This window comes from Aythya fuligula, chromosome 1, assembly GCF_009819795.1.
Source record: "Aythya fuligula isolate bAytFul2 chromosome 1, bAytFul2.pri, whole genome shotgun sequence".
Lineage (NCBI taxonomy): Eukaryota > Metazoa > Chordata > Aves > Anseriformes > Anatidae > Aythya > Aythya fuligula.
In genome coordinates this window covers 24,843,785-24,857,237 of record NC_045559.1, presented here as the reverse complement: position 1 = coordinate 24,857,237, position 13,453 = coordinate 24,843,785, and the positions used below count along the sequence as shown (strand labels likewise).

General features: G+C 39.9%; 1 protein-coding gene across 2 annotated transcripts in view; it reads right to left on the bottom strand.

The window, feature by feature from the left end:
• Positions 1–3,008: 3,008 nt before the first annotated feature.
• Positions 3,009–13,453, bottom strand: part of TSPAN12 (tetraspanin 12) — a 46,922-nt gene continuing 36,477 nt past the window's right edge. For both annotated transcript variants that reach the window (XM_032189711.1, XM_032189720.1), the window contains 2 exons: positions 10,545–10,688; positions 3,009–3,735 (listed from right to left, as the gene is read on the bottom strand). In XM_032189711.1, the coding sequence (XP_032045602.1) occupies positions 3,430–3,735; positions 10,545–10,688 (450 nt within the window). In that variant the 3' untranslated portion in view covers positions 3,009–3,429. The remainder of the gene's footprint in view (positions 3,736–10,544; positions 10,689–13,453) is intronic.

The following is a 13,453-nucleotide window of genomic DNA, read 5'->3' as shown; positions in this document are numbered from 1 at the left end:
AAGGAACCCCCACCAAATCATTTTTTGAGAAGCAGTACCACAAACCCCTAATCTCTCTATTCATGGTATGGATTCACCACCCCCTGGACCTAATGTTTTAGCTGTGATTTGATAAATCCCTTTCAACATTTGAACTGAACAAGAGGCATTGAACTTCTTTATTGAAGAACTGAGTAGATCCCAAGGACACGTGTAGACCGTTTCTCAGGGTGCTCTTCAACACCTTGCTTCCATTCTGCTCTAAGGACTGGCAACCCCCACAAGGACTATATAAGTACCTCCACTATCTGTTACACTGCTGTAGGAGTAATTGTGGGCTTAATGAACAGTGGCATACTGATCTCCACCCTAAACACACACATCTCATTCTGGATGATCTCAGGCATAGGTTCATTTCTCTAACCTCCTTTGTCAGACTGGCAGCTTGGGTACATAAATACTCCTCAATCTCAAAGCAGAGGATCACTACAAGTCGACATCTAACCACTACGCATACATAACATACTATATTTCCAATATATATACAAGATGCACAAACAAAATTTAGGCAGAGCAGCAATACAGGTATCTCACAAACCCAGCTCAGGAGCCATAATCCAGATCTGAGGAGACTCTACAAGATATTCTATCATATTCATGTTTCTTAAGATGAATGAAGCCTTAACCCCTAAGCCTGTCCTAGCGAGCTCATCGTGTTCAGACAGCTATACTGCTGCCGTAACTACACCTACTGGCAGTGCTTCTTAACCACCTGGGAAGCCTAACACCAAGCAACTTGGGCTGTAAAAGCAGCCCAGGACTAGAGGCACAGCTGTATTTAGAGAAGGTTGAAACTTGGAATTACCACAGGGTCTCGTAGCCTTATGTGGCCTAGGATTTAGACTAGTAAAGGAAATGTCCAAATGTTAGGACTACAAAATCATAAAATATTCATGCTAGCAAAGGAGCTCCCCAAAATGGACTTAGGGGATTCCAAAGGGACCCTGACAGGCTTGAGAGGTGGGCCTGTGCAAACCTCATGAGGTTCAACAAGGCCAAATGCAAGGTCCTGCACCTGGGCTGGGACAATTCCAAGCATATAGATACAGGGTGGGAGGAGAATGAATTGAGAAGAATGAATTGCCCTGAGGAGAAGAACCTGAGGTGTTGGTGGATGAGAAGCTCAACACAAGATGGCAATGCGTGCTTGCAGCCCAAAAAGCCAACTGTATCCTGGGCTGCATCAAAAGAAGAGTGGCCAGCAGGGTGAGGGAGGTGATTCTTGCCCTCTACTCTGCCCTTGTGAGACCCCACCTGGAGCACGGTGTGCAGCTCTGGGGCCCCCAGCACAAGAAGGACATGGAGGTATTAGAATGAGTTCAGAGGAGGGCCACAAAGATGATCAAGGGGCTGGAGCACCTCTCCTACTAAGACAGGCTGGAAGAGTTGGGAGTTGTTCAGCCTGGAGAAGAGAAGGCTCCAGGGAGACCTTCCAGCAACCTTCCAGTACATAAAGGGGGGCCCCCTGATTGGAGGCATCCCAATCCACTGTGTAGTGTAACAGGTCACTGTGGCAGTCCAAAATTCAGGCTTTCTTAGACACATCCTCCTTTTCTACATGGAACTTTCTCTGTAGCTACAGACATGTACAGAAATGTTGCTCAGTCTAAGCAGTGGGAAGGACGAAAATCTGCATACGTGCAGTAATGCTGGGCATAAAACCTTCTGAAAGGCACCTAAAAGTATTTCTGACAAAGTCATTCCAATCAAAATGTGGAGAGCTCTATCCTTTACCCTTTTTCTTAAATCCCAAAGTAAGTATTAGCATCTCTGTAAGAAAGATACAAAAGCAAAAGATAATCTTGCTTGCAATATAACCTGTGAAGTAATTACACCCACTTGTAGACTGCTAAAAAACAAACAACAGCCCACACAACTGACAAGCTTAATTTCATGATCCCTTGGAAGCTTTCTTAGAAGCAATAAAAAAGCAACTGAAATTTACAGTTCAGTTTCTCCATGACAGAATAAGTGGAATGGGTAAAGATGCATCAAATTAACTCACACTAGCAGGAGGACCCTCCTAACTCCCACCAAAGCATTCACGCTCTGTGACTTCAAAATGAAAAAGCCATTATGGAATTTAAGACAGTAGTGATTTTATTGTCTACCAAATCACACCTTACTTCTTTTTTTTTTCCTCTTACAAATTCCAAAACAAATGAAAGAATTTTTAAAATGTAGTTCTATGTAAAAACCCTATTTGCCACAAACTACTGTACTCAGTGGAACAAATATATATTTCAGGAGCATGGCTGACTGTAAAAATAATCCTATGAAATAAACATTGTTCATAAAAATACAGTAAAATGCACTTTCCCCATGTCAATAAATACATTTAATGCTGTTTCCAGTTGGCATTTTAAGCCACTAGAGAGCTCTTAATGAAGTACAAGCCAAAGTATAATTTCTCCTTATGTACTTTAACAATTATTGCAATAGCATCCAGAACGGTAAGCATTTTCCTTGTAGTCTTTTGTTTCCATCTCCATGGGAATCACAGACAGGAGAAAAGATTTATTTATAAAAAAATAGGCTACTCCTATAATGATCCCCATTTTGGAAAGACTGTTTAGTTGTTTTATTTTTTTTCTTTTTACTAAGAAATAGTCCATAGAACAAACTGTTTCAAAGGAGAATTCTCTAGAATTACTCAGAAAATTAAAGTCTATTGTCCAAAATCATTGTTTTGTTTTTAATCCCTGTTTAATACATTTAACCGTTTAATAAACTTAAAAATTAAACAGTTACATTAGATAAAAATAGAAGTTTTAGAACATCTTTAACAACAATAGCTAAGATAAAGGTTTTGTTAGAAAAAGAAAATCTTGCACTTTTTACAGATCTTGCAATTTTTCAAATCCAAGTATTTACTTGAATTGTAGTTCCGCTATCCATGCACACACAAAAACACACAATTATATATACATAGATCCCTGATTATTTTAAGACATTTTCCAAATGGCTTATTAAAAATGTAAAAGTCAATTTCAGCTGAAGTCACATTTTGTTTGTTCAAAGCACAGTCATTTCTTCAAAAGACAAGTATCTTTCTTCCTTTCCCATGATGCTTCCGCAGAGGTTTTGTCTATCTACACGTGAACAAATCAGTATTTTACACATCACTCATCTTGTGACAGTAAGTTAACTATTACTGTGCCCAGAGAATGAATGCCTTTTAAAAGCAAGAACAATTCTGTTATACAGCTCTTCTAAGAGGCTGAAATACAGACATTTCATTATCTTTCTTAATGCACAGGCCTCTTTATCAATCATTAGCTGGTTTTTGAAGCATAGGAAGACTGGTATATTTGGTATACTTGATGGAACAGAATAAAAACAACAAAAAATGATTAAAACCCCTGTATCTTCTTAGATTAATTCCATCACCTACAACTCTTCCATTTCAAAGTGTGTATTAAAGCTATTTGACATCGATGTATGTTCAAAGATTCTTGTTAGGCTTGGTTTCAGTAGTTCCACAGAATGACATGACAGCTGCTGCGAGGTATCATTCTTCAGGGACATGATTTGATCTGCCCCAGGATCCCTTCTGTCATAGTACAGAGCCCACAGCAAGGTAATAGTGAGGATCATAGCCAGAATCTGCGTTACTCCAATGGAGATTCCAAGAAATCTCAGCACTTGCAATTGCTTCGTCCCCCTCAAAAATGTGTACATTTTTTTACCGCATCCCTATGAAACAAAAATAGATAAAAAAAAAAAGTTAGTCAATATTATTTGGCTTGCAGTTCCCAAGGCTTAGCCAGTTTTAGTACTGGCTTTTCTGGCTCCCCCAAAAGATCTACAGACTTGCATGATCTCATCAATGTTTCTTCTCACCTTTTGTTTTTAAGTGTTACCTGCATCCATCATATGCCAGTTTTTTAGTTCAGCAGAAATACTCTATAGAGTAGGAAAATCATTACATTCCAGACACTGAGTAGGGAATAGTGAAAAAAAAAAACACCCTTGATGGAGGATTTCTGACAAATTTTGAGAATGTATTGAGTACTAACAGAACTTCTTTAGTACTGAGTAGTAACAGTATCATATAGCATTATTCCAGCTTTTCATTCTTGAAATAGTAGCATTTCCTCACTGCAAAAAACATATTCATTTATGCTAGTTACACTCTGCCAGCCTCATGTATCTGTAGACTATACTCTAAAAATGAACTTGGCTTCATTTCTGATCTGAAAGCAGAAACTTCTGCCATTTTTTGCATAGTTTACACAAAGAACCAGTTTTTCCTTGTCTTGTGCAGGGCCAGTCAAGGTATATCTCTTGCTACAAAGTAATTTCCTAAAGTCTTTGAAAAGTCTATTGGGTATTGGTTCAGCGGAGAGAAAGAAAAATAAATAACACCAAGTCATTGAGACTGGTAGGGAAGGACAAAACCAATATTGTGAAAAATGACACGGAAATTCACCTGTTAGAAAAATGGACTAACAGAATCACAAAATATCCTGAGTTGGAAGAGACCCCCAAGGATCATTGAATTCAACTCCAGGCTCCACATGGGAACACCCAAAAATCAGGCCATCTGTCTGAGAGCACTATCCAAATGCTCCTTGAACTGGTAGGGCTGGTGCCGTGCCCACTGCCCTGGGGAACCTGTCCCAGTGCCCGACCACATTCTGGGTGCAGAACCTTTCCCTAACCCCCAGCCTGACCCTCCCCTGTCCCAGCTCCATGCCGTTCCCTCGGGTCCTGTCGCTGTCCCCAGAGAGCAGAGCTCAGCGCCTGCCCCTCCACTCCCCTCGTGAGGGAGCTGCAGGCCGCCATGAGGCCTCCCCTCAGCCTGCTCTGCTCTGGGCTGAACAAACCAAGGGACCTCAGCCACTCCTCATATGTCTTCCCCTCTAGGCCCTTCACCATCTTTGTAGCCCTCCTTCGGACAATCTCTACTGGTTTTATGTCCTTCTTATATTGAGGTGCCCAGAACTGCACACAGTGCTGGAGGTGAGGCCGCCCAGTGCAGAGCAGAGCAGGACAATCCCTTCCCTCGCCCAGCTGGCAGTGCTGGGCCTGACGCACCCCATGGTATGCTTGGCTCTCCTGGCTGCCAGGGCACACTGCTGGCTCACATTCAACATGCTGTCAAACAAAATCCCCAGTTCCCTTTCAGTGGGGCTGCTCTCCAGCCTCTCATCCCCATCTGCATATATAACCAAAATTGCCTCAGGTGCAGAATTTGCTGTTTGGTCTTGTTAAAATTCATATGACTGGTGATTGCCCAGCTCTCTAATTTGTCAAAATCTCTCTGCCCTAGAGGGAGTCAGCAGTTCCTCCCAGTTTAGTGTCATCTGCAAACTTACTCAGTATACGTTCGAATCCTACATCCAAGTAATTTATGGAAATAGTAAAGCCCTAAAATGGAGCCCTGGGGAACCCCAATAGTGACTGGCCACCAGCCTGATGTAACCCTGTTTACAATAAACGTTAGAGCCCAACCCACCATCCGATTGTTCACCCATCATATTATCTACCTGTGTGCTGGACATTTGTTCCATAAGGCTATTGTGAGAAACACTATCAAAAGTTTTGCTGAAATCCAAAAAGATTACATCTACTGTCTTCCATTGGTCATCTATATGGGTATCGTCATAAAAGGAAATTAAGTTAGTTAAACAGGACTTTACCCTCAAGAACTCATATTGGCTGTGACCTGTACCATCTTTCAGATGTTTTTCAATAATTCCCAGAATAATCTCCATAATTTTACCAGAAACTGAAGTGAGACTGACAGGCCTGTAATTACCTGGGTCTTCTTTCTTACCCTTCTTGAAAACTGGGACAAAATTTGCCAGTTTCCTGAGAGTTTTCGGGGACCCTCCTCAGATTCCAAAGACTTTTGGACGAGAGGTCTTGTGATAACATTGGCCAGCTCTTTGAGTATCCAGGGGTGAATCCCATTTTTCCTGCACTTATATGCATCCAGCTGGAGCAGCAAACCCTGCACAAATTTGCAACTAGCTGGGATTTTATTTTTCCCACAATCAGGGTCCTCCATCCAACCCAGGGCTAACTGGCTTAGCATAGTGGTTTCCATGCTTCTTTCCCACCTATACACCATCTCCAGCTGCTGCAGCAGCACCAGGAAACACCCCTAGCCATAGCAGGTCCCCAAGCTGAGTCAAATTAATTACACCTCTGAAGCAATACAAGTACCAACACCCATCCTGCAGACTGCTATTCCCATGGAGACTCTGCAGATGTTCGAGCTTGAAAGTCACCTCACAGCATTATTGTCATGCTTTATTTCATATCTCACTGTGAGAGTGGCTGCAATTACCCACCCTGCACAAACCTAGGCGGGGAACTAGACCCTTCTCCAAAGAGCTTACCACCCACATGCTGTATTAGGAAGATGGTTATACCCATCACCTCTCCCTACCATTGTACAGGTGCAAATCCAAAGCACTTATTTACAGAAAAATAATTATTTACACAAAAAAAAAAAAAGACCGAAAAAAAATAAAAAGTATGTTAAAATACCGTAAGCAGACATTTTCAAAAAATGGAAATTTAGGAAGAATAATCTCTTATGTAGAGCACATGCTGCACAGTTTGTGCATGTGGCCAAGTAATTACTGCACAAGGTTTCTGAAAAGCTCCCAAGTCCCTGTAGATCAGCAAGGATCCACAGAGATGCTGGCTCTGGGGACTACTGGACAGCAGTGCAAACACAAGCTACACTACTTGCTGCTCAGAAAAGTCTTAGAAAGGATAAAACTCTGAAGAGCAGGCCCTAAGCTACTTTGACACATGCTAAACTTTACAGGACTTCACAGTACAGAAATCAAAGGAACAGCATCAGCAAGGGAAAATTCAGAGTAGTAGTCATTATAGGATAATACTAAGGAGTACCAGCAGGCATTGGTCCCAGCAGAAGACCTCGTGGAACCCATCAGAATGGGCATTACCTTCAAAACACCATTTTTGTGGTTATGTCCTTCCTACAAATCTTGTAACTTTTCTATGAAAAGAAAGCAATTGATCAAAATGACATAATCTGAAGATATATCAGGCTATAATAAACAACACTTTTCAAGTTTTACTTTTTCAAGTAAAATTCCTTCATATAACTTCAGTCATGAAGTTATTTGATGAAAGGCCTGATTCTTGCCTGACACACAAAATTCACACTGCAGTCAGCAGGTTCTCATTTAGGATATAAATAAAATCAACATACTACAGAGTAAGTTAAAGGATCTCAATGTCTTTACACTCTTCACAATGCCTTGGTGTTTTTATGTTTTTATAAATTAACACAGTTTAGACACAGAACAAGGAGAAAATCTGGATTCTTTGAAATCTGAAAAAAAGAAATATATAGCAAAAGCTATGTAATTGAACTTGATGAACAAAAATCACCACGTTAGTGTCTTTTTTTTTTCCTGCAGCTAAAAGACAGTGGTGTAATTAAGTAACTTTCCAAATTTGTTTTTAATTACAGAGAAACTGTCTGCATTTTAATACTTAGATAACGTTAAGGGATTAAGGTACAAGCTGGTCACAATTTAAAAATGCTCAACCACAGCAGTATTCAAATTCAGTTCATTTGTTGCCTGGAGGAAACATCCATTAACAAACAGCACTAACATTAATGCCTGCATCTCCTGCAGAAAACACACATAACTGACACAAATTATGCCCGATCTAGATAGACTGCCGCCCTTTTTTGGACATTTAATGATGTTCTCACAGTTTTGCTCTAATACCTGTTCATAATCAGCCTCAAAACTGAGAAATACCCAGCTACCCCCGTTATCCTCAAATTCATTTTATTTCTGCTTATGCAACATATTCATCGTTGGTAGCCTGCAATTAAAGAGTACACAAATATACTTCCCTAGGCAAAAGTAGTACTTTGTCACTAAACTGAAAGCTCTTGTTGAGAAATCATAAATACTATAAAATTTTGTAGTGATCATTCAGAGGAGTATTAGCTTCGAACTCCTACTGAGCTATTAAGGTATTAAGCTCTAAACCAGTATTAAGGACCTGGTTCAAGTTTACTCTAAGAGCCATTTGGCATTTTCAGTATTAAAACAGAAACAAAGCATGTTTTTCTGATTTACTGCAACACCACAGTACCAACAGAATAATAATCAGATCTTAAATAAATAAGATCTTCTCAGAGCAGCAGAGAACTGATAAACCACAAGCACATGTAACATCTGTTATATATACAAGTTCTGAGGATTGTCAAAATTATACTAGAAAAAAAAAAAAAAAAGTAAAAATTAACACACAATTTTGATTTTTCTGAAGCTATCAAATCCTACCAATTATTTTACAAGACTGGCAGACGTCCCCTTGTTCTCAGACCAAACTGAAACAAAATGAACCTCCTAAACATGAGAACTAAGAAGTCCTCATGCACACCCATTTCAATTACAATCTAAGACTTCCTTATTCTATGAATTGTACAAAGGTGAGGGGTTTGTCAGAATAAATGCAGTTCAACATTTAAAAAAAAAAAAAAAAGGAAAGAAAGAAAGAAAAGGCTTTCAAAATATAGCAGCAGGAGCACAATTCCTGTCAAAAATACTTTCAGGCAAGTCTTCAAGTAAGCCACCATCCTTTCAACAGAAATTGTTATTGCAAAGGACTCCAAATGAGACCACAGAGAGCTCAGAGATCCCAGCAGAAAATTACAGCACAACTACAACAAAATTTTATCCATCCCAGCCAACAAACTAAACTTCTGTTTTCTGAAATACTGCAAAGGACTTTTCTGAAGTACCAGAATGGATATTTACATAAGCCAATTTTAGCCTAGCGAGGCTAATCTCATCAGGTTCCCTCTAGAATCAGCAGACTACATAAATTTGTTTTAAATCACTTTCTAAAGAAGCTTTCCTCCTTCTGTTATCCAAAGCAGAAGTCAGACAGATTAGCCTTGCAGTTAAAGTTGTTTTTGCATGACAGTGATAAATATAAGAACAAGGATATAGTACAAGCCTGTAAGAAAACCCACAAACAAGCATCATGGAAAAAAAAAAAAACAAAAAAAAACAGTTTTGCCAACCAAACACTGTACATAACTCGGAAAGCAAAACATTATTTTTGTGGCTGGTGAAACAAAATAAAGGCTGTCCCATTTTGGAAAAGATTCTGCAGTAGAAAGCCAAATATATGTGTGTTTGTGTTTATTTATTTTTTTAATAAGAGATTAAATCCAACTAAAAAGTCACTGGGGTATCTAGGGTAGAATAGAAGAAGAACTATAAATATGCCCTTCAGGTTTCTGTTAGAAAAAAGCCAGGCAGTCTCTCTGCAAATCTAGTAGGCATTAATTTAGTCTTTGTGCTCCACAACATCATTGTCCTTCACTATTAATTCTCACACATCCTGGTAGCTACTTGACTTCTTGTCATGTTAGCTCTATTGTGTCTCTGATTCTCTTCCTCCACCGGCCTACTTTTATTGAGAGACTTCAAATTGAATCTAGCACTTTTGACATTTAACACAGTTTGGAACACAATGGATGGTTTCAGGAGTTGAAAAATCCTTCCTAACAGCTGTTATTTTTATTCTCCAAAAGTAACTGAAGAAAATGTTACATTATATGTAACAAAATGTCAAACTATACCGTCAATTAGTTTCTGGGAAAAATCATGATTGGGAACTTTGTCAACATCATGGAAGCCCACCTTCAAGGATTGGGCTTGTCCTAGTATTGATCTCGATTTGTATGTCACAGCAAAGAACCAGCATGGTTCTCTGTTCCAGGCCTGGTTCCTCATGGACTCATTCCCAATTTCACACCCAAAAGAGCACACTTAAGTACCACCATTCATCTTCCTTCGTCTAAAAGTAATATTCAAGGTAAAGAAAGAAAAATATCTCACAGTAACTTTGGCTCAGGAATTACCTAAGCTATATTGGTGGCACACAAGGAGTAAGTGTTGGACTACTACCAGACTGCCTGTTGAGGTGCTTGGTTCAGCTTGAACACCTTTGCTTAAGTCCTCTCCTCTCACTTTCCAGAATCAAACATAGAAGTGTGAACTGTGGCTGCAAAGTAGGCGAGCTGCAGTTGGCTATAAAAACCATACCGAAAACAAAATATCCTCCCTCATGCCTAATTTACTTCATCTCTTCAGAAAAACACTGTGAAAAAAGATCTGAGAATCTCAGTGTCTTTGTCAATAGATGTGCTCCTGATTTTCAGTGTCTACCTCCACAGTTAAAGGACCTTCTGACATCTATAAGAGAAGAAAGTGTGCAGATAGGAAGTTAGTGCTTCAAGAGTGCTGCCTCTGGAGGTCTTCATTAAAAAAGACAGCAGATGCTCAAAACCTCAGCATTAACAACATTAACTTCTTTCAAAAAAACAAAACAAAACAAAACAAAACAAACAAACAAACAAAAAAGAATTGCTCTGCAAACCTTTTTGCTGCAATGCAAGAGAAAAAAAAAGTTTGGAAAAAAGAAACCGGATCATGAAGACTGCACAAAGCCATCTGAAATACCCATATTTTTATTCTTACCTCCTGATAAAGGTCACTGAGATCCTCATGATGTGCCTGCTTAGAGCATCCTGGGAACTCTCTGACACAACAGGAGTCAGGTGGCCAGTCCATCTCTGTCATTTCCAGCCAGTCTGTGAAGTACACCACCCCACAACATTTAAACTGCAAAGGAAGGATTAACCAAGATCAGCAATAATGATGCTACTTCTTCACAAAAGTAGGTCATCAAACAAGTTAAATAAATTCCTATTAAAACATTTTGAAATATTTAAGTAGGACTAAAACACAAACAAGAGCTTTCAGGTACATTCCTCTGCTTTGACAGAAAAGTGGTGTGAAAGAAGTAATGCAGTGACCAATGAACACTTCAGAAACAGCCAGTGATACTGCTCTGTCCTTTAAAACCCCACTGTTCCTTCAAAGGAGGCTTTGCAGAAATTCCCATACTTTTCAGTTTTGCTATCCATATTACTGTAGACTAACGCATGATAATCTCATGGCAAGAGTGACCAACCACATCTGTGGCTAAAGCAAATTGTACGAAAAGATTATTACGGTCTTACTAGTAAGGACTACTCCTGCAAGGCTACAGCTACGGACATATCTGTTGAAAAATAGATCAGAAAAAGCATACAGCAGAGATTTATCTGAAAATAGTAAAAAAAAAAAAAAGTTTAAAAAGTGAGAAAAGGTAGAGACGTTACAAATATTGAAAGACAAAATGTAAATGGAAGAATAGGGCATCACAGTAAAATATAATAATAAAACACAGCAACAGAAACAATCATAAAAGTGGGAACTCTAGCTGCAAAGCAGATGAGCCATAATTGGCTATAAAAACCACCAGGACTAACAACCTGTCTTCTCTGAAGAGCACACCAGAAGATTTAAAGCCAAATGACTAGCCTACCACATTCCTAGCTGCATTCACATAAAAAACAGCTGAAGCAGCTATGTCAGATTTTTTTTTCAGCATTGGATGGGGAGTTGATATGACTGAGAAAAGGCCTTGTAAGAGGAACAAAATGGTGCTGTCCGTCTGAATGTCCTCCAGTACCAATCTCAGTGCTTACAATTCATCTAGCAAAGACCCATGGACTTGAGAACATTTGCCCCATTTACCCACCTCACAGACAGACTTCTGTATATGATTAATCCACTTCTCAGTCATATTCAAACAGATCAGTGCCCAGATACAATGCTTGTACTCCACTCCTCTTACATACCCCACTTCTTCCATTTCTGAATTTCAGCACAGCTTTAGCGCCCCTATTTTTATCATTGCAACCATAAAGTCAACCTCATTGAACAGTCTCCTTATTATCGAGTCTTTTTTCCCCAACCCCAGTTCTTCCTTCCTGCCTTGAAACAACCCTTCCCGCCTTCCTTAGCATAGTCACAACTCTGGCATTAGACCAGCAAGGGAGGTGGTAGCGGTGGTGGGAAAAACATTTCCCGTCTCTCTCAGATGTTAAATAATACAGAAGAAAGAGCACACAGCTGATCAGAGATGACTTTTTAGGAATTGGAAAAAATCATAATGCTGACTAAAGAAGGGCTTCATGCAGAGTGCTCATTCAGGCATAAAATACATACCATGTTCACCCATTCACCATCTAAGTTATGAGTAGGCAGAACAAAAACGAGACTTCAACAGTTTAGTAGAAGTGGTAAAAGAGCCTTCTTAAATTCACTTCAAAGTTTCTCAAAATTCCTTTGGTCACAGATAAAACATCAGAAATTTAACTTAAAAAAGAAATTCTTCTCCCCTAGAAGAGTTAAGGCATGGCTTCTTTAGCAAAGAAGCAGATGTTTTATTACTAGTATTCACCTTAAAACCATTATTATGACACTACTATAACCAGGACCATAAAAGGCAGCTTTTTATTTAATCAACCTATGCATTTAAATCAAGATACAATATCAGCTCTATTCAAGGAATTCAAGACCATCTGATTATGTTATCTCAGGCTGCAGAACAGACACACGCTCTACCTGCATATGAAGGATTACTGTTTAATGTAGCACTTGAATAGCCAGAGCAAGGGTGAGGGGTTTAAATGCATGTAGTCCTCGCTCTCTGTTTTAGGTTTTAGTATAAATACAGACTAACCAAGCACAGCTAGGAAATGTTTAAATAAACAGGAAATCTGTGCAACACCAATAGACTTAAACATTTCAACAAGGGCAGCACAATGACAGGCATTTAAAGAGTTCTCTTCCTGCACATGAGTTACATTTGTAGTTAATGGGTTTTACCTTGGGCAATTTCATTTTTGTAACATAATACTTCATTCTTTAAAAATAGTTCTGAATTTTAGTAGGCTACAGGGCAAAGCTGTGAATACATAAGGCAGTTTTTTGCTTTGTTTTTTTTGACTCCTGGTCAAAGGAAATAAAAACCCTGATCACTTTTTGCTAACCTCAACAAGGTTAGCAAAAAGTGATCAGGTCACTTCTCATTCGCAGATGACACCAAGTTAGGTGCGTGTGTCGATCTGCTTGAGGGTAGGAAAGCTCTGCAGGAGGATCTGGATAGGCTGCACCGATGGGCTGAGGTCAACTGCATGAAGTTCAACAAGGCCAAGTGCCGGGTCCTGCACCTGGGGCGCAATAACCCCAAGCAGAGCTACAGGATGGGAGAGGAATGGTTGGAAAGCTGCCAGGCAGAGAAGGACCTGGGAGTGATGGTGGATAGTCACCTGAATATGAGCCAGCAGTGTGCTCAGGTGGCCAAGAAGGCCAACGGCATCCTGGCTTGTATCAGGAACAGCGTGACCAGCAGGGCTAGGGAGGTGATCGTCCCCCTGTACTCAGCTCTGGTGAGGCCGCACCTCGAGTACTGTGTTCAGTTTTGGGCCCCTCACTACAAGAAGGACATCGAGGTGCTTGAGCGGGTGCAGAGAAGGGCGACGAAGCTGGTGAGG